Below are 21,017 nucleotides of genomic sequence, written 5' to 3' on the forward strand. Positions count from 1 at the left end.
ATTAATAGTGATTTCTTCACAATTAAAGCATTAGAAGCCCCTCGAAAATTTTTTAACAAAAATGCTACAATTTGTCAACCTCTAAATCGTTTTTGTCAATATTTTAGCTCACAATGGGAATCCTTAGAAAACTCTCTCTGGTGGCTCTTCTCTGTGAATTTCTCTACATGGCTGGAGCCAGGTAGGTTATTCGTTTGAATTTAGCACATTTATTTTGACGATTTTTCCAAAAAAAAATTCTTTCAAAGAATACGCTACAGCAGTCTTTCAGATATATTGTTCCATGTAAAGTCATTCTCGCAAAACCAAGACGAGTTCTCATAAAACGAGGTTTATCGGTTGGTGTGTTTATCATTTGCTCGTGTAACGCCAAGGTGGTCAAGATAAATACGGATAGCTCTGTGGTGATACATCAAAAAGGGTATTCTCACTCATGGCCCGAAATTTTTGTTTTTACGTTTAGCTTGACTGTAATTTTCATCATCGAGAAAGCCGGAGTACTTAATATTTACCTCTAATTTGATTTAAATTTTGAACATGTGGCTCATTTGTTTGGTCTGAAGTAGACTTTGAATGGTATGAAAAAAATTGTGTCCCTCATTTGAATCTGGTATGGTGACCTCTTAGTACACGGAATCTACCGCAATACGGTCTTCGCACTAATCGAGATTATAATGCATCTTGTTTGCCTCTTTTTATTAAGTATAAAATTTTCAAACACCTGCTTCACCATATTGTTCCAGAATCGAATCTAACTACAGAATATGCGGAGTAGTTGCACTGAGAAAGTCCTTAGTTAATCGACTGTAGTAGTGTATCGTTCTCGTTTATTGCGTTAAGGCTCACAAAGAAACTCCTCTATTGTAGTTGCTTACGCAACAAACGCTTTTGATAAGTACAATTTTGATTTTATAAGGACTGAATTCACTCGTATTTTTATTATTCATATCCTCGTATCTTAAGTTTGGAATTTCAGCTATCACTAATCATTGCTCTGAACAGATGATTTGTTTTTATCAAAGACGAAGGGCTAATGCTCGAAAAGTCAGCTTATTAACTCTTCAAGGAGGCCAATTCACGTTATCAACTCAGTTGATGAAACCAAACTATCTTATTCAACATATACTCCCCGCAGACGCAGCACCACAGTTTCCTCAGAAACTTTTCCTCTTTTATCCATTGCTCTGAAGACACTAAGAATGTTTTTTTCACGATAACAATTTTCCGTTAGAATCTTTACGATGTCAGGCTCCGATTCTGTGGAGGTTAGAGACACCCAAACCAACCAATGAAACAGGACGGACAAGTGCGTGGGCATGATATACAGAACTATGTGTGAATTGTTTTTTTTTTATCAGCTATTGTGGTCACCTGTGATCTATAGCTAAACAGCACAGACAGAAATTAGCTCTTTGGAAATTGTCCCAAACCGCAAACCTCGCTGATATTACTTCTCTTCAACAGCAGTTCAAGAAACAAGACCGTGTCTGAAATTCTTGACAGACTATTAATGAAGGGAAACTACGACTCGCGGTTAAGACCCCATTATAACGGTAAGTATATTTGATAGCGTTCCTCCTCTTCTCGTTTCGTAGATAGATATTCTGATTATTATAAAAAAAAAGTATATTAAACTTTACCGCTTAAATCTATTAGAGTCCTTCCCTGAGGAACAGTTTGTAATGAGCCAGCTTCCCCTGTGGATAGAGTCGACAGCCTAATTGATTAATGAAATAATTGATTGACAGGTGGGCCTGTAGATGTGACTGTAGGCTTCTGGGTTCTTTCAATTGATGCAATTAATGTGATGGATATGGTAAGTTATCAACCGTAAATAAGTGTTCTCATTGCCTTATGTCGTGGTTGACAGCCAAGACGTATTTGAATACATAGATTACACAAGGAAAGTTCTGCAGTACCATAGCGCAAAGGAATCCTTTATGACCTGCCTTAATTTATTTTGTATAAGTAGGCGAAACCTGTATGAGCTGCATCAGGAGCACTAAAGGTGAATACTCCTGGCTTCAAGTATCCATTTACAACATTTCCTTTACTTATCATCTATATGATACGCAATTCTCTCTGGTAGGGCGAACTAAGAGCCTTCTTTGGCTTTTGATTTCTAAACAGGATTTTTCGCTGGACATCTTTTTGCGTCAAGCGTGGCGAGACGAGCGACTTGACCACGGCCTCAATCAAACCATGTTTCTTAGCAACTTTGTGTTAGACCGTATCTGGATGCCAGACTCGTATTTTGTGAACGCCAAGCAAGGCTCTTTCCATAAAGTCACCACGGACAATGTGATGATTATGATCAAACCAGGAGGGATGGTTTACTACAACGCTAGGTAATAGTCACGTGGTGACCAAGCTGAGAGGAATGTTTAGCCATAAGAATGGTCAAAAGAATGATCTTTATTGCGGAGGGAGGGGCGGGGAATAAAAACCTGAGTAAGGATTGTGACCCCAGCTGAGCCTGCAGTAAGATGCTCCACGAAGTAAGCAGCACAGAAATTGTCAGCGATCGAAGACACAAGCAATGTTGAAAATGTTTGTGGGTGTTAGACGTAGTTGTAGTTTAGAGTTCAAAAAAAGGCAGTATTTTGGCTTACTTTATTTATCTTTGCAGGCTGACGATAAAAGCAGCCTGTCCTATGAATCTAAGAAAGTTTCCCATGGATACTCAACATTGCCCGTTAACAATTGAGAGTTGTAAGTCTGGTTTTGGAAGTCCTTGTATACTTAAATAGCAACGACAGTAACTATCCAAAACTAACAAACCTGCGAAACAGAAGGTGGAAGATTATTGGAGGGAGAAGAGAAGAAGGAGCCATGAGAAGGGTGTTGGGAGAATGAAGAGAAGCAGAAGAATGAACAGGGAGTGGGAAAGGGGGAGAAAAAGCAGAGGGAGGACAGAGAAGGAGAAGTGGGAGAACAGAGAAGGAGAAGTGGGAGGACAGAGAGGGAGAAGTGGGAGAACAGAGAAGGAGAAGTGGGAGAACAGAGAAGGAGAAGTGGGAGGACAGAGAAGGAGAAGTGGGAGGACAGAGAAGGAGAAGTGGGAGGACAGAGAAGTAGAAGTGGGAGGACAGAGAAGGAGAAGTGGGAGAACAGAGAAGGAGAAGTGGGAGGACAGAGAAGGAGAAGTGGGAGAACAGAGAAGGAGAAGTGGGGGGACAGAGAAGGAGAAGTAGGAGAACAGAGAAGGAGAAGTGGGAGGACAGAGAAGGAGAAGTGGGAGGACAGAGAAGGAGAAGTGGGAGGACAGAGAAGGAGAAGTGGGAGAACAGAGAAGGAGAAGTGGGAGGACAGAGAAGGAGAAGTGGGAGGACAGAGAAGGAGAAGTGGGAGAACAGAGAAGGAGAAGAGGGAGGACAGAGAAGGAGAAGTGGGAGGACAGAGAAGGAGAAGTGGGAGAACAGAGAAGGAGAAGTGGGAGGACAGAGAAGGAGAAGTGGGAGAACAGAGAAGGAGAAGTGGGAGGACAGAGAAGGAGAAGTGGGAGGACAGAGAGGGAGAAGAGGGAGGACAGAGAAGGAGAAGTGGGAGAACAGAGAAGGAGAAGTGGGAGGACAGAGAAGGAGAAGAGGGAGGACAGAGAAGGAGAAGTGGGAGGACAGAGAAGGAGAAGTGGGAGAACAGAGAAGGAGAAGTGGGAGGACAGAGAAGGAGAAGTGGGAGGACAGAGAGGGAGAAGTGGGAGGACAGAGAAGGAGAAGTGGGAGGACAGAGAAGGAGAAGTGGGAGAACAGAGAAGGAGAAGTGGGAGGACAGAGAAGGAGAAGTGGGAGGACAGAGAAGGAGAAGTGGGGGGACAGAGAAGGAGAAGAGGGAGGACAGAGAAGGAGAAGTGGGAGGACAGAGAAGGAGAAGTGGGAGGACAGAGAAGGAGAAGTGGGAGGACAGAGAAGGAGAAGAGGGAGGACAGAGAAGGAGAAGTGGGAGGACAGAGAAGGAGAAGTGGGAGGACAGAGAAGGAGAAGAGGGAGGACAGAGAAGGAGAAGTGGGAGGACAGAGAAGGAGAAGTGGGAGGACAGTGAGGGAGAAGTGGGAGGACAGAGAAGGAGAAGTGGGAGGACAGAGAAGGAGAAGTGGGAGGACAGAGAAGGAGAAGTGGGAGGACAGAGAAGGAGAAGTGGGAGGACAGAGAAGGAGAAGAGGGAGGACAGAGAAGGAGAAGTGGGAGGACAGAGAGGGAGAAGTGGGAGGACAGAGAAGGAGAAGTGGGAGAACAGAGAAGGAGAAGTGGGAGGACAGAGAAGGAGAAGTGGGAGGACAGAGAAGGAGAAGTGGGAGGACAGAGAAGGAGAAGTGGGAGGACAGAGAAGGAGAAGTGGGAGGACAGAGAAGGAGAAGTGGGAGGACAGAAAGGAGAAGTGGGAGGACAGAGAAGGAGAAGTGGGAGGACAGAGAGGGAGAAGTGGGAGGACAGAGAAGGAGAAGTGGGAGGACAGAGAAGGAGAAGTGGGAGAACAGAGAAGGAGAAGTGGGAGGACAGAGAAGGAGAAGTGGGAGGACAGAGAAGTAGAAGTGGGAGGACAGAGAAGGAGAAGTGGGAGGACAGAGAAGGAGAAGAGGGAGGACAGAGAAGGAGAAGTGGGAGGACAGAGAAGGAGAAGTGGGAGGACAGTGAGGGAGAAGTGGGAGGACAGAGAAGGAGAAGTGGGAGGGCAGAGAAGGAGAAGTGGGAGGACAGAGAAGGAGAAGTGGGGGGACAGAGAAGGAGAAGTGGGAGAACAGAGAAGGAGAAGTGGGAGGACAGAGAAGGAGAAGTGGGAGGACAGAGAAGGAGAAGTGGGAGAACAGAGAAGGAGAAGTGGGGGGACAGAGAAGGAGAAGTGGGAGGACAGAGAAGGAGAAGTGGGAGGACAGAGAAGGAGAAGTGGGAGGGCAGAGAAGGAGAAGTGGGAGGACAGAGAAGGAGAAGTGGGAGGACAGAGAAGGAGAAGAGGGAGGACAGAGAAGGAGAAGTGGGAGGACAGAGAAGGAGAAGTGGGAGGACAGAGAAGGAGAAGTGGGAGGACAGAGAAGGAGAAGTGGGAGGACAGAGAAGGAGAAGTGGGAGGACAGAGAAGGAGAAGTGGGAGGACAGAGAAGGAGAAGTGGGAGGACAGAGAAGGAGAAGTGGGAGAACAGAGAAGGAGAAGAGGGAGGACAGAGAAGGAGAAGTGGGAGGACAGAGAAGGAGAAGTGGGAGGACAGAGAAGGAGAAGTGGGAGGACAGAGAGGGAGAAGTGGGAGGACAGAGAAGGAGAAGTGGGAGAACAGAGAAGGAGAAGTGGGAGGACAGAGAAGGAGAAGTGGGAGAACAGAGAAGGAGAAGTGGGGGGACAGAGAAGGAGAAGTAGGAGAACAGAGAAGGAGAAGTGGGAGGACAGAGAAGGAGAAGTGGGAGGACAGAGAAGGAGAAGTGGGAGGACAGAGAAGGAGAAGTGGGAGGACAGAGAAGGAGAAGTGGGAGGGCAGAGAAGGAGAAGTGGGAGGACAGAGAATGAGAAGTGGGAGGACAGAGAAGGAGAAGTGGGAGGACAGAGAAGGAGAAGTGGGAGGGCAGAGAAGGAGAAGTGGGAGGACAGAGAATGAGAAGTGGGAGGACAGAGAAGGAGAAGTGGAAGGAGAAAGTGGAATAAGGTGGAGGAGTTGGGGCAAAAGGGGTAGGCAGTGAACAGTGGAGATTTTCTTAATCTTATGGCTGTCAAAATTGATAGTGGAGCCATTAACTTGTGGAAGCACTCAATTCTTGTGACTTGGGTTGGCAGCGCCACTTGTATGTCAATAATCACTTTTTCTTCTTCCTAAATTTTTCTTAGTAACGATAACAAGTAATAGGCTTTATGGCAATCAAGAAAGAAATATTAGCAACACCTCAATGATTATAAGAATGACTGAGAGAAAACAATGTTCTCATGTTCTTGACGCTGATATGATTTTATCGATAGATGGCTATAGTGCTGACCACATCAGATTCAGATGGGAGAATGACCTCACAGATGGAATGTCATTTGTGCCCGGAAGCACCAAAATGCTGCCTCAATACCGATTAACTCAGCTCAGTCTGGAAAAGACCTACAACAAATACGTAGTCGGTGAGTGTGACTGGGTAGGATTTTTAGTCAAAGTTAATTTATACAGGTGGCAACATTTTCAAACAGTATCTACTTCGTCGATATAATTTCAGATTATAACATTGGAAAGCAAAAGGTATAAAGCTCTAGGGTTGCAATTAATTATTTAAACAAGCTGGGCACATGATTTCACTTGTCTTGCGCACCGAAATATGTCTCGTCTTCCTGTGTCCCTTCTTGATTACACTTCAACGCGTAAAGTGTTGTCGGCCTTTCGCATCCGTAGCAACGACTTGTCTGGAGATGAGGCCTTTATAATAGGGACAGGGAGTAGGAAATGACGTCAATGATTTCTCGCTGAGCCACCTAATAAATCGTTAGGCAAAGCGTGGAAAGGGCTTACCAGTCACAGATGGCTGAAAAGTAATCTTTATCATTTTGTTTAGCTCAAAACACGACCCCTAACAAGTATCCCAACTATACATTACCATTCGTCAGAACCCAAAAGATGTTTCTAAACAAAACGTACTGGAAGTAAAGAAAGACACACAGATCCCGTTTTAAAAGTATAGATCAAAATATTTAAGTTTTAATTTCTCCCCAGGAAAGACAATTCTCTTTTTTTATCCCCACTAGGTAACTGGTCGGGTATAAAGGCAACATTTACGTTTGAACGAATGTCCAGTTACTTTGTAATCCACGTGTATGGCCCATGTGCATTGATCGTTATCATTTCTTGGATCACTTTCGTGCTGCCCCGCAGTTCTCCTCCTGCGCGTGTCACACTGGGAGTTACTTCTGTCCTAACCGTTGTTACCATTCTTAATTTACTCAACAATTCCATGCCAAAGGTAAAATATGAACGATCCTTGATAAATCTAACTAACTCGAATAAGCGAGTAAAGTTCTAGTATCTCTCGTCCAAATCCATTATACGAAGTGAAACATGCTATTTCCTAACGGTATCTGTAAACAAACTTAACGTTCCTTTTTCCCGTGGACTTACGGTCTCAAAAATAATTTTAGTTACAGTGGTGCAATGCTCTGGAACATTCTACTACTGTAATATTAGAAAGACAGAATCGCTAAGTCAATTTAAGCATTTACTCCATCTCAAATTTATATATGAGATACACGGCATCCATAGAAAACAAGCTTTAGTTGGTGAATTAAGTAGAAATATATATACCGAAGTAAGTAATTTGTTTAGTTAAGATAACGCTCTTGGCTTTGACTGTTCACGAGTGTATCAGACGTGAGAGTGAAGCTAAATAAATGCTTTGCCAGACTGACTTTTGCTTTTAGTTTTCATTGCAAGGCATTACATTCAAAGGAAGGATGTCTAATATCTTGAGGATGGTAGATTTTTCGTCAATGTAGCTCGTCACTAATGTCTTCCTTTGCTATTCTCTATACAGGTGAACTATGTCAAAACCATCGACAAATACCTGATCGGATGTTTCCTTTTCGTTTTCGCAAGTTTGATAGAATATTCACTGGTGCTGTTTCTGGCAAGAAGAATGAAAAAATATAAAGAATCCGACAATCACCAGAAGAACAATGACAAAGACATTGCAAAATGCTCTTGCAGTAACAGAGCAATCAGTAATGGGAATGTCGCCGTTTCTAGGGTAAGAAACACTCCAGTCTTTCTAATGGAATGGAGATCGAATCTCTTTACTATCCACGTTCCTTACTCAGTCGTTTCTTCGAGGTACGAATCAAGCCCAAGCGTGATTATACCTTCTTAACTAGTTACAAAAGAAACGAAAATATGGACTTGTCGCAGAAAGTAGTGAATGTAGCTCCCAGTGTTGTGGTCTAACCTTATTTCCAGAACTTCGGGGCGCCTGCAAATTTCCTTTGAAATTGTAAACTGCTCAATGCAGTCTTATCAAGTTCCCCCTAAGTTGTTGTAAAGTGCATTAGAGTAAATTTGTAATGGCAACAGGACCGAATGGAATCCAACTCGGAATGTAATCATTCGGGTGATTTTTCAATCCCGAGTATGATTATAGACCGAGTTGATCGCCACTAAGTCCTGTTATCAATATTATTAATTACACCATTACAACTCCAAATGAGAAAAACCATCTAATTCAGAAAATATCTCTAGTAGAGCCAATATCTCGTGTAAAAAATTACTTCATTTTGGAAATTCCCTAGTTTTGTAGGGTTTGTACTTGTTTGCTATGGTCGTTGTAATCGAATGTGCGATTGATGGACGTAGCTGAGTGGACTCAGTATGATTTAGCCACTTTAATTGTCTGATTACAGGTGTCCGATTACAGCCGACTGTCTGATTCCACTGTCCGATTGCATCTCTGCAGAATAATTAATGAAAAATATAGAAGCTAATGCACCAATCACATATAAGGAAATTGTAACAGCTATGATTATTAAAGATAAAGCATGCTTGATGTAGAGGCCTTGTGATCGAACAAGGAAGAAAGAACTGAAATAACTTTTAAGTGCGGATTTGGATGTCCTTAACGCACAAGTCAAACTTGATCCTCTGTTCATGTGCACTTTTAAATTAAGCAAAACAAATCATCAATTATTCGGCATTATCTATTGCGCTTGAGCGAATTCTTACTTAAAATGTGGAAAAGGAACATTTGCAATATCTTATAAATTATAAAATCCTACATATTTGAAACTAAGACGTTCATTACCATCGTTTACAACCTCCCTTAGTTGCCATTCTTGTTTCTTTTTGTTCATTACACAGAGATATAAGCAAGACAAGATCTGCAGCCCGCAGCTGGAGATGGTTGAATTTGCAAAAATGGAGCAAGAGCTGATGATAAGTGATCCTTCTGCAGATAAAAGTGTTGAAAACAAATGGCTGAGCCTCGAGAAATGGAGAAAGAATTTGTACACAGAGGCCAGTGTTCTGGCAGTGGACGAAATTTCACTTGTATTATTTCCAGTCAGTTTTGGTATTTTTAACCTCATATACTGGACTTCTATCGCCAAAGATACAGTATTGTAAAGGCTTTGGCTGTTCAAAGCCTTCTTTCCCTTTCGCCTCGTTAGTTTTTCCTCTTAGAGAAGTGTTTGATCGAAAAGAAAGATAAACAAGCGAACAAGCAATCCAGCACAGAGGCGTACTGACACGTAAAAACAGAGCTTACATCGGTTTCGTGGCATGAAGCGACAAAGCGTTGTAACAACTATCCCCTGAGAGGACGTTAGTTCGTTACATGTTGCCTCCAACATTTGATCACTTTTCTTGCTTGATTCTCCACATCCCTTAGTGGAGAAATAGATGTGTCTCTACCTAAGGATAATCCTTCCCCTACGTCTCATCGTGCGTGGGTGTTTATAAGTAACTAAATCGAACTGCCAAATGTTGAGCTAAGAATCCATTCTGACCATAGTTAACGTCTGAAAAATAATCATATTCATTCCGTTTGCCCAGGAGGACGGAGTTTCAGCAAATATTTGCTTTAATCTCTTATTAGAAACATAAATTTATTCTTTAGTAAGGGATCCTGAAAGGAAAAAAGCGATGAAATAATGAAGACTGTTTAGATATAATCATGGGTAAATAAATGATGGTTTGGTGATGTTACAGCCAAATTACTAGTTCTGATAAATATCCAGCCTGGGGCTTTTTTTGGTACAAGGTACGATCACCCTCAACACTGACAAGCTGAAGGCAAACACTTACTCCAGGGGTCGTATCCACAACAAAGAAAACACTACGTCGATAAACATCAACAAAATCCACATAAATTGTGTATAAAAGTGGTGTACATTATTACTTAGCGTTTTGATCGAGGTAGTAGTAAAATATAAGTTGTTTTTCCTTTAACCTTACAAATAAAGGAGAGTAAAGTAAAGCTGTTTATGTTTGTCAATACACTTTGGGACTTGACATGGTATTTTCATATTAAAGACTCCCTTGGTAAAGCCATAAAAGACTGACCCCTGCTTTCTCTAACCTAAATTCCGTTAATAGCAAATGCTTGCCGTTAGAATCAAAGATAACGGCATATCTAGATCTACGGGATACAATACACAGCGTAGATTTAACATGTTGTCACGTTATGTTACAGGCTCTATTTGAGCTAACAAATTTTCGCTTTGCATACTTAATTTTCCTTTCACAACCATAATCATTGACCAATTTTCTCCTAACTGAGAATATGTTGACCGGTCCTAATATAAAAAGGAGCAGTTGCTACACTTTCTCTTTTCTGCACATGCCTAAGACATGTTAAGAATATCTAAGGATGATAAACTGATTATCATCAAGGACTTTGTCGGAGGTTCAATTGCATTTACGGTTTACTTCCTTCATCTTCGTTTGACACAAGTACGAATTTGTAGCATTATCAATGATTTTCACTTCTTTTTCCTATCTTAAGACAGAAAAAAATAAATCAACTACTTCAATATTCAAAGAATGAAAATGTCTTCACATGATCGCGCACTAAAAGGTAAGGGTAAGGGAGCACAAACTCAGTTCACGCTAACTCTTTCGAGGTTCACTTTAATGTGGTTGCAAATTTCCCTCTTCTTGGCTTTGACTGGTACATCGCGGGTGTGCTTTGTTGTGTTTGTTTTCATAAGATGATGTTATAAGATGAATTCTTTGGGAAAATATGTAAAATGAGATAACACTTTCCACCTGCTGCGAGTAATTTAATGTGGTTTTAATCAACCACTTTTAATGTTTACGACAAGGACACTAGGACAATCGAAGACTCATTACGTAAATAGGAGAATATTTAATCGAATTATCTCATTTCGTGAGTTTTTTTTTTCTGGGGGACCGAATAAACCCAGAAAAAAAAAGAAAAATTAAAAGAAAGAAAACTCAAGTGGAACCCTGCATGTTTTTTTCAAAGGCCTCGAAATGTTTTGCAAATTTAGGTCTCTAGTACCATGAATAATTGATTAATTTTGTGAAGTACAAACGCTTCAATATAATGCATCTTGTGAGCGATTGACAAACGTTTGTAAATGAGTTAGCAGTGAAATAACGGTCTTTCCATTGTGTTATTTATCGCTTGCTGTGTGTATCAATTACACAGCATTGTCAGGGTTCGTAAATTTAATGGATTTGTTTACTTTTTGCTGACTTCACCGACAACGGGGCGTTGATTTGTCTACGGTAAGTCTTCTCATACTTTCCATTTCATTAATAATGAACCTTAGAAAACTAATCACAAGCAACGCTTATTTCTTATTGGCCTTGTTAGTTTTTTCCAATCTATATTTAATTCTGTTTTGCTTCAAAGTGAAGTCCTGGGACTAAAAATTTTAAATCGACACACGGATGATTTACACTGCTGTCAAACTCCACGAAAAACAAAGACCGGAACAATGAAACATCGAAGTAGCTTCACTTTAAGATTTATATTCCTTGGATTTCTTTGCATCGAAAGCGCCAGGTGGGTCACGTAATAACGTTTAATCCAACACGTTTAAATTTACGAATAACTTGCTTAACACGTCCGCTGCTCGGCGCCAACTGCATTACAACTTGGTGTGTGTATTACGCGTGGACTTGATTCAATTAATTGCAATTCGCCGTCTTTCCTACTTACATCTGTTACTTTTCTATTATAATTTGTTAGCCAGCCTCGCTTTTATCCTAGTGTGGCGGTACATAATCAGTACACACCAGCCGAGCGGATAAAGAAACACTGAGAGACAACAGGCGATAAAACATTATACCAAACAGGAAGCAAGCCATTTTGAGCTGAATATTAGTCATAACTTACAATGAAAAAAAGGCGTTCCAAAAACACATTTTAGGGAAAGAGCTGTTACAATTATCTTTCACCTATTGTTCCAGAATTAGCGTTTACAATGTCCACATGATCTTGCCGCGAGTAGTTTCACGCTGGCATACAGAACAGAAGAGGATACAGAGAGAGGAGTGGGGATGTGTGAGGGAGAAAGTATACAGAAAACTAACAAAAAGACTGGCATATGATTTTATTGCCGATTCTGAGGGGCAAGAGCAACGTGGTATCGAATGAAGGAATGTAAATGAAAATTTTAGTTTTACTTCGGAATCAAAATACTTTCCTATGCGTCCTTCGCTAAAATGGAATGTGAAATTGGAAATATACATTAATATAGATCTAGGTTTTCTCACTAATTTATGGATGAAAAGGGTGATCCAAAATCTATGAGGATAGAGCTAGAATCACGGCACGGCACTAAGCCTTTCATGCAAAGCTTTAACGTTGAATGAAAAGCGAGGTCTGATGCTAAGATACCAGAGTCTGTATTCAAAGGTGTGTTATCTTATCAATGCACCAGCGCTTCTCTGTTAAAAATTTTGAGAGGAAAACTTTCCTCCTAGATTTCCCTTTGATCCATGCAGAGAACATTTAAGGCAATCATATAAATTTTTAGCATTTGTTCTTTCATATTTTTTCTTAAAGTTTAACAAAGATCTGGTGACGCTCAACTATTGTCGAGATCGCTTGCGAAAGATTACAATAAGTAGTGCGTGTAACTAAGCACAAGTTGAAGTATCACTTGGGAAACAGGTTTTAGAGTAAAGTAGAAAATCTTGATAACGATCACCTTATTGAAATGGATTACTTACAGACGAAGCCATGATTGAAAGATTATAAGACCAAACAAGAGATTAGGATCAGGAGCAATTTTCGCCCGTCTATGGTAGACATAATTTTTTTTTTTAAAACGCTCTTTCCCTTTAGTCTATAGATTTGATGTGCCTGTTGTCATTCATTACCGTTCACTCCGAGATCGACACGATTTGAAAGCTGGACTCGATATTGCCTCAAAAATACTGCAAAAGTGCAGTTATGGGTTATACAAAATTTCATTTTCCATAAGAAACACACAGCGGGAAATTTGTATTTTCTTGTATTCGTAGACAGAGATTTTTATCGTAGAAAGCGGTACCTTTGTGCATAGAGTTTTGCTTGATTGTTTTGCTATTCATTGCTGAAGAATAAATATGGAGGCTTGTCAAGATATGTAGACTGATAAGGATTAACTAGACTGGTGTTGACTGAGAAGGAAGTGCGATTGGAGGAATTACATAGATTGGAGTGGAATTATTGTATCTAGCTACAGTTTAGGCTTAAACATGGCATTTGTGTCTTTTTTTGGAAGACATAGTAATAATTTGATCACTAAATTGTTACTCTCTGTTTTGTCTTTCGAAACTACAGTGCAAGTAACAAGACTGTTTCTCAAATTCTCGACAAACTATTGATGAAGGGGCACTATGATTTGAGGCTAAGACCCAATTATGATGGTAAGTTTCTTATACAAGTCACTGTCCTCAACTCAGTTCCCTCAGAATAACGAAGCAATCAAGATTGACACTAAAGGATGATCTTTCTTTAAATCTTAATTAATGTCTGGCCTCGGTCTTTCAAAGTGTGAACAACACCGTCTATTGGATAAGTCTTTACCCTTTAGATAGCGCAGTGTTTTGCTAATACTTACCTATTGGATGTCGATTTTTCCTTTGGATCGTGTTAACCACCCTTTGTACAACTGAGCTCTGGCTAAAATAGATTCGGGTGGGGCAGTTTCGCCAGTTCCATTTTTGTCAAAAACATTGGAAACTCATACCCTGTTCATTTTTCTGTTTTTCAGCACTAAAGGTTTTATTTACTTTTTGTAGGATTGGACACCGTCATACTGCATGAAAATATTCATGATGAAGAGAGAATAGTTTTTCGTCTTGTCACAAGCGTGAGGCAAAGAAAAAATTCTGAGTCCTTTGAGGAACCGAACGTCAGACCTTCGGATTCCGCGCTTCGATGCTCTATGTCGAATCGATACTCCGATGTCTCACGCTCGTGACAAGACGAAAAACATCTCTCTCTATTTATTTTCCGAGCTCAAAACTTAACATCTCTCTTATTTCTATCTACAAACATTACGCTATCGACATTACTGATACTAGCAGTATGGAGGACGCTTGTCAAATGAACTTCGTAATAGACCTCGCTCACCGTGGAGTCTCTGTGGCTCAGTGGTAGAGCATCGGAACGCGCAATCCGAAGGTCTGAGGTTCTGTTCCTCATGGGGACTCAGAATTTTTTCTTTGTTTCACGCTCGTGACAAGACGAAAAACATCTCTCTCTATTTCGTTATCGAGCTCAAACTTACCATCCCTCTAATTTCTATGTACGTTAACGTCTTGTATGTGAAGACAAGTATCTTAACAACTGACTGTCGAGAGGGTTCACTACGTGATTAATTGACTGTCAGAATAATTAATTGATTCTCTGGCTTTACTATGGTGGTAACCTCTATGAATTGAAAAAGACCTTTTTGAGTTACTGACCGAATCTTTGCTTTACTGGATCACTGATTGATTTTTCGAATTTACGCGAGATTGAATAACTCAATGACTGACTGATTGATTGTCGATTGATTGACAGGTGGTCCAGTGGATGTTACAGTTGGTTTCTGGGTTCTTTCCATCGATACCATTAATGTGATTGATATGGTGAGTAATGAAACGTAAAAGTCTAGGGAAGGAGCGATTAGTCACGGAAGCTTTCAGAGTGTATGGCGGCATGACAAGAGCTCTTTAGATTAAGTAGAGTCCGTCATTTTCGGTATCAGTTGCCGTTTTTTTCCTTTTTTCCAAATTGTTGATGACAGAGGGACTGTTAGACATACATGCTGAGCAATCGACAATACTGATTATCAAAACTTGTAACAAGAAGAAAGGAAAAACTTGTGTCTTCATTTGGTTGCCTGGCCACGAGGAGGGGATAGAAATAGAAATAACAACGGAGGGGGGGGGAGGAAAGGGGGGACACGGGGTAAGGAACGGGGGGCACGTGCGTCGCGATCAAAGCTCAATTTAGAAGTTTTAATAGAATTGACATCTTCCCTCAGATTGCTATTGGCGGCAGGAGACACCGCCTTGATAATATTTCTGTAGAGAATTAACAGCGCGTAAGCCAACAATGACGATCTTTATTCTGAAAACACTACGATTACTCGTTTCGTCAGGACTTCTCATTGGACATCTTTTTTCGTCAAGCCTGGAGAGATGAGCGTCTCGATCATGGCCTCAACAAAACCATGTTTCTAAGTAATTTTGTGTTGGACCGCATCTGGATGCCAGATACTTACTTTGTGAACGCAAAACACGGATCGTTTCACAGAGTCACGAAAGAAAATGTAATGATTATGATCATGCCTGGAGGAATTGTACACTACAATGCCAGGTAAACTTTGGGGAATACTTTCAAGAAGTTAAAGTCGTCTGAAACTGAGACCTAAGCAGTACGTTTTTGTGACAATTGCTAAGCGCGATTGAGAACACGGCTAGGAGGACAAGCAAATTTAGTTAAACGTTATTAATTTGCGCGACGCCTTGTCTAGTAGCTGCTCTGAGTTTTTAAGGACGGATGGGGGCTGCCCTAAAATAACGTTTCACAATCATGGTTTGTAAATTGGTGTTCCAAGAACAAAAAGCAGTCGACAATTGCTCGTCCATCTGTCCGTTAGTCCGGGAGTATGCCATCAGTAATAGCGCTTCAGTAGGAGCGTTTCTTCGCCTGCAAATAAGTTTGAAGCGTTGAGAAACGTGAGCCGGCGAGATGTAAGCAAGTGGTCTTATTAGTGCCACATCCCTAGCCGAACTCTCGTCAGCTCGCTTTGCTCAAGGCGTTAAATATACTCGCAAGCGGATAAACGTTCGTGCCGCAGCGTTTAATTGTAATGAAGGCTTGCTTTCTTTTTGAACACACGATTTATGCACCGTCCATCGACCTCCAGACCCAGAAGCAACCTCTCCTGGTTTGCAGCATGAGATTTTCGTGCTTGTAGAGGTTAGTTGCATACAAAGGTATTGGGTTAACACAATACCATAATGATTACCTTCAAAAGCTTGCTTACGTACCATTCATTACAGGTAAAGAGTTTATCCTCTCACGTAAGCTGCAGTTAAAGAAATCTCTAAAAAAAAGCCTACAGGCTTCGACCAGATTTGAACCCGCGCTTGCCAGTTAATAGTTGGGCGCTGTCATGAATGCTCACTCACGAGCATCATTTATTTTATTTGTATTTCATGCGTAGGTCCAAAATACGATTTATTTCTTAAAATTGTGTACCATTTACTAAATTAGAATTTGGAAGTGTGCATAATCAATTCTTTTCGCCTCACCAGAATCACAATTAAAGCAGCCTGCCCTATGGATCTAAGAAAGTTTCCGATGGACACTCAACACTGTCCTTTGACAATTGAGAGTTGTGAGTACTTCTAGCAGTTCTTAAAAAAAATGATAATTTAGACACCACGCCAGAGATTTCCCATGCGTTCGGACTTTTATAGGTGACACTTCTCTGAATTAGTGTTATGACAATGACTTTCAAAGAAACAAACCGCAAACCTACGTCGGCATATCATGGATATCAAAGTTTGTGTTTCGTTTTGAAGTAAACTGAGACGAGTTCAAAATAAGCTATTTGATGTGATAACGTTGAGATTGACGATGACAAGAAAAGCAACAGAGATTATCATGACGAGGATAACTAGACCATAAGGATGACGTCTGTGGTTACGATGACGATGCTGACGTTAAAGATGACTCTAATGCAGACCCCGATGATTGGTAGGACGTAAACGATAACGGCTGAAAAAAATTCTTCATTTGACTCTGATAATGACTTCCGCTCAGGTCATCGAAACGTCAGTCACTTCTACCGAGAATAGTCCTTCTCGAGACTTCTCTCACCTGAACGATCAGACTACACGATAAAATGATGATGATGATAGCCACTTCTTACTGATTCTACTACCGACCTTCTTTATGGTTTAAACTGTCATTTTCCATGTGATAATTTTTCTCAACAGACGGTTACAGTGCTGACCACATCAGATTTAGATGGGAACAGGACCTCACTGATGGGATGTCATTTGTTCCCGCCAAATTGAAAATGTTACCCCAATACAATTTAGTCGAGCTGAGCTTGACAAAGGATTTTAACAAATACGTTGTTGGTGAGTAAACATAAACAGAATTCTGATGAGAGACATGCTAGTTATAGATGAACGAGATTACAAGTTTCTTTACTAAACAATTTAGTCGAGCTGAGCTTGAAAAAGAACAAATACTTTGTTGGTTAGTTTGTAAACAAAATTCTGATAACAGGCATGCTGATGATGAATGCTCGAAAATATTACTTTATAAACAAAGCTGTTTTCGGTATTCAAAATCTTCATCGATGAAAATTGTTAGCGCTTACATGTAGACTGTTCAAGTATTTTCAGCTATGTCAATTGTTTCTTATTTTAATTTATTATCAAATGAGACTAAAATTAACAAACTGGAAAGTCTTGAAAGTACTTCTTGTTGCAATTCCCAAAAAATTGTGTGGCGCAAATTAATATTAACCGTGAATTCAAGGCAATCTGCGATAAGCGAGGCAAATTAGAATTCATTGTCGGAGAATGGTGGCGTTGGCCAACAGAAAAATCGTAGCACATTTCAATGACGTAAATTTATAAGTTACAATCATTTAATTACCACTGATACTTTATGTACGATGAGTAAACTAAATGGTAAGACTATTGACTTCTTCCATATATCTTACGCTAGGAAACTGGTCCTTCATAAAGGCGATATTTACATTTCAACGAATGTCCAGTTATTTCTTCGTCCACGTGTATGCACCATGTGCATTGATCGTTATCATTTCTTGGATCTCTTTTGTGCTGCCACGCAGTTCTCCTCCTGCGCGTGTCACCCTGGGAGTTACTGCTGTCCTTACTGAAGTTACCATCCTAAATATGCTCAACAACTCTATGCCAAAGGTAACTTGCGTTGAAAATTGTTTTTGATATTTAGTTTTATATAAGTAGAGTTCAACCAATGTCTAGTGTGCTAGCCAGTTTAACTGACTGGCGAACTGGCATACTGTCAGACTGATTTAATAGTTGACTGAGTGGTTGGGTGCCTAACTCACTAACAGACTGACCGTGCTGACTAACTCACTAATGGACTGACTGCACAACTTAGAGTTTAACTGACTGACTGACTGTTTGACTGCTAACTAACTGAAGAGCTGAATGAAAAGTTGACTGATGACTTGAAAATTATTTACTGATTGAATGACAGGTTTTGCCCAACTTTATTCGCTACACACTATACATGACCAGCCTGATAGTCATTCACTCGCACAAATATGAAAATAGCACAAAATACGAGAAAGAGAGAATAGAAAACAAAGGAAAGTTAGAATTAAGAAATGTCTGTTTTAATCCTATGCAGGTAAACTATACAAAAACCATCGACAAGTACCTCATCGGGTGTTTTCTGTTCGTGTTTGCCTCATTGGGAGAGTATTCAATTGTGTTATTTTTGGCATCCAGAATGAAAAAATATCAGAAAATTCAAGAGTTAGAAAAGAGTAACCACAAACCCAATAACAAAGACGCCTCTGATGATAGCAAGGAATGGAGAAACGGAGACGGGGTTACAAACAGAGTAAGTGGAATGGTAATAAAGGGCAACTGTTTTTCATTAACAGGGAAATCGGAATTTTTATCGCAAAATAATCCAACTTCCTGGATAAATGGAATGGGAAGGATATGTAGAGGTGTAGGATAAATACAAAACGTTGATGTGGTTTTCGGTTTTAAGGAGAAAAATTAAGTGCACATGTGAACTTCGTTTGTGGTGCGGTTAGCTTGCCAACGAAATACTTGTGGCTCTGTTGATAGAGTATCTTGCTTGACATATGAATGTATTGAGTTGATACGAGTCCGTCCCTTAACTTCTCAGTCGAGCAGGAGGTGGTAAAGAGGGCGATAGTTAGGGTTGATGTTGGGGGGAAGATTACAAGACGAACTTTCAATACAGTCGAGATGCATTAGCACAATACTCGCTACTCAGATTTGTATCCGAACTTACAATGCGAAGTGAAGTACTTCGCGACCATTCTCCCTCCTTTCCACAACAAGAATTGTTATGTTTACCGCGGTACACGGATAACTCTGAACTAATGTTCAGGATTTTTCACGATGCATGCTTGCTTCAAAAAGGAACTTATGATTTTTGAAAGGGGATTGGGCACTTCATTTTTGGTTCCAAGAAGTTACTTTAGGGAATGAACCCATAAAGCTAGGAAAAAATACGAAAATTTTCATCAATGAATTCTCATCGCTGCCGTTTTAATGCACAGAGAGGCAATCCAGACAAGATATGCAGCACACAGTTAGAAATGATGGAATTCGCAAAAATGGAGCAAGAACTGATGATAAATGATCATCATGAGGTTAAAGCTGCGCGAAGCAAATGGCTGAGCCTCACGAATTGGAAGAACCGTTTGTACACAGAGCAAGCTGTTTTAGCTGTCGATGAACTGTCTTTGATAGTGTTTCCCATCAGCTTTGGCATATTTAACACCGTTTATTGGATGGCTGTAGCACGCGATATGTAACTGCAGGTCAGTTTAAAGTAAACATTAATTATGAGCGCAGCTCACACGCAGGAGTTCCTTTTCGGCAAAGGTTTAACGAGCCGTTTGTCCAAAAGTTTTTTTTCCATACGTTTCTTAGGTTTTAACGCACGCGATTACAATTTATGCCAAGTTCAGCACATGATGAATTCGGCGTCTCAATCAAAGCCTTTACAAAGTTACAATTTCAGATCAAGCGGGGCGAGAAGAACGGTTAGGCTGTTCCAAGTTGAAAAAGCATTTGTTAGTGATTCAAACGCGGAACTAAGCATGTACTTACATGAGGAAAATGCTCTAGAAATCATCTTTATGTGATGTTTATTTCCACTGTGACGCTAGTTGTAAAATATATACTACTTCTTCCGTTGTGGGATTCCAACGAGTAACATAACCGTTCGAAGATTGTATCACTGTTTCATCATGATTACAAACGCCGTCATTTTGAAAACGACTCAATAACCTGGCCGTATACAAAAAACGAAAACAGCCAGTGCTCTGGACATCACAAACCAAAGACAAACGAATACGCCAATAAAATAATCATTTTATACAGGAATGTATCATTGAAAAGCTCCTGATAATTCTAGAAAGATCGCAAAACATAGCAAAAAGACGAGTAAAATCACGCACCTCTAAGGTCAGCGGTCAGGTTGCTAAGCAAAACTCAAAATGGCGACGTTCGTTGTCGAAATGTTTATAGCATTCAGTTTGAAGACAATTTTTGAAACGTTAGGTTACGGTTTGGAATCTTAAATAGCAGTCTGTGCCAGACTAACGATTTAAGTCTGGCTTCGAAAACAGTCTTAAAAGATATAAAGCGACAACATAATCATGCATGGACTAAAGTGCTACGTGCACAATTAAGTTTCTAACCGAGATATGAACCCTAAGATTTATCAAATACTTTGTTGGGAGTTGGTCTGGAGCAAACAGTACATGAATTAGAGTGACCAAAGTTTCTGGAGAGTTAAATTTATCAGTGTCTGTATCAGAGAGACTTTTTCATCCTTTGAAAGGAGAGTGCCATAGAGCGAGTCTTGCTGAGACCTTCCTCGATAAAGAATTGACTTTCAATTACACTTTAGGTGATTCCTCAGTATTGCATTGCGCATCCTTCACTGTGCATAAAATCACGTAATCAGGCGAATAAGCGCTCGCGCATTCCGAGAACACGGTATTGTTTCTCAAATTATGTATGAAATTGTTCCTTACGCTCCAGACTTTCTACCTATCAAGTTTTTTCAAGTATTACTCTAAAAACTCTTGCTTCCATCTACTGCACAATGTACCGTTAACCGATGACATGACGCGCATGATTAGTGCCATTACAGGCATAAACGGGGTAAGTTTGGCCCATCATATCTCTTAAACAAACACAGTGACCTATCTTTTTATCACATTTTTCGAAACATACATTTTTAGGGAACAATTATAGATGGTAAAAGGAAAGTTAAACGAAATTGTTCGACAACTCTTTTTTCTGAGGGAACCATTTAACTGTAAAATATATAATA

The 21,017-nt window shown here is 40.4% G+C and overlaps 2 protein-coding genes across 4 annotated transcripts; both read left to right on the plus strand.

Moving 5' to 3' along the window:
* The first annotated feature begins 72 nt into the window (after positions 1–72).
* On the plus strand, positions 73–9,894 carry LOC131774852 (gamma-aminobutyric acid receptor subunit beta-1). 2 transcript variants are annotated; one of them, XM_066173104.1, is made up of 9 exons: positions 73–181; positions 1,468–1,553; positions 1,749–1,816; positions 2,131–2,348; positions 2,630–2,712; positions 5,941–6,087; positions 6,703–6,917; positions 7,485–7,697; positions 8,798–9,894. In XM_066173104.1, exons 1-9 carry the CDS (start codon positions 114–116, stop codon positions 9,059–9,061), a joined length of 1,362 nt encoding a protein of 453 aa, XP_066029201.1. In that variant the 5' UTR covers positions 73–113; the 3' UTR covers positions 9,062–9,894. The 2 variants fall into 2 exon arrangements, with proteins under 2 accessions (XP_066029201.1, XP_058946922.2); XM_059090939.2 differs by having other exon boundaries at positions 74–181; positions 1,465–1,553.
* Positions 9,895–11,359: 1,465 nt separating this feature from the next.
* LOC131774853 (gamma-aminobutyric acid receptor subunit beta-4) lies at positions 11,360–20,992 on the plus strand. Of its 2 annotated transcripts, none has more exons than XM_059090940.2 (9): positions 11,360–11,471; positions 13,239–13,324; positions 14,466–14,533; positions 15,049–15,266; positions 16,211–16,293; positions 16,898–17,044; positions 17,643–17,857; positions 18,315–18,530; positions 19,228–20,992. In XM_059090940.2, exons 1-9 carry the CDS (start codon positions 11,404–11,406, stop codon positions 19,483–19,485), a joined length of 1,359 nt encoding a protein of 452 aa, XP_058946923.1. In that variant the 5' UTR covers positions 11,360–11,403; the 3' UTR covers positions 19,486–20,992. The 2 variants fall into 2 exon arrangements, with proteins under 2 accessions (XP_058946923.1, XP_066029202.1); XM_066173105.1 differs by lacking the exon at positions 11,360–11,471 and adding an exon at positions 11,963–12,071.
* The last annotated feature ends 25 nt before the right edge of the window (positions 20,993–21,017 follow it).

This window comes from Pocillopora verrucosa, chromosome 10 (genome assembly GCF_036669915.1).
Source record: "Pocillopora verrucosa isolate sample1 chromosome 10, ASM3666991v2, whole genome shotgun sequence".
Classification (NCBI taxonomy): Eukaryota; Metazoa; Cnidaria; class Anthozoa; order Scleractinia; family Pocilloporidae; genus Pocillopora; species Pocillopora verrucosa.

Bases quoted from the DNA above. Each gene is read 5' to 3' on its own strand.
- LOC131774852 (XM_059090939.2), top strand. From the start codon at position 114: ATGGGAATCCTTAGAAAACTCTCTCTGGTGGCTCTTCTCTGTGAATTT. The intron at 1,554-1,748 runs GTAAGTATATTT...ATTGATTGACAG, and splicing joins GTTAAGACCCCATTATAACG to GTGGGCCTGTAGATGTGACT. The intron at 6,918-7,484 runs GTAAAATATGAA...TTCTCTATACAG, and splicing joins TCAACAATTCCATGCCAAAG to GTGAACTATGTCAAAACCAT.
- LOC131774853 (XM_059090940.2), top strand. From the start codon at position 11,404: ATGAAACATCGAAGTAGCTTCACTTTAAGATTTATATTCCTTGGATTT. The intron at 14,534-15,048 runs GTGAGTAATGAA...TCGTTTCGTCAG, and splicing joins CCATTAATGTGATTGATATG to GACTTCTCATTGGACATCTT. The intron at 17,858-18,314 runs GTAACTTGCGTT...AATCCTATGCAG, and splicing joins TCAACAACTCTATGCCAAAG to GTAAACTATACAAAAACCAT.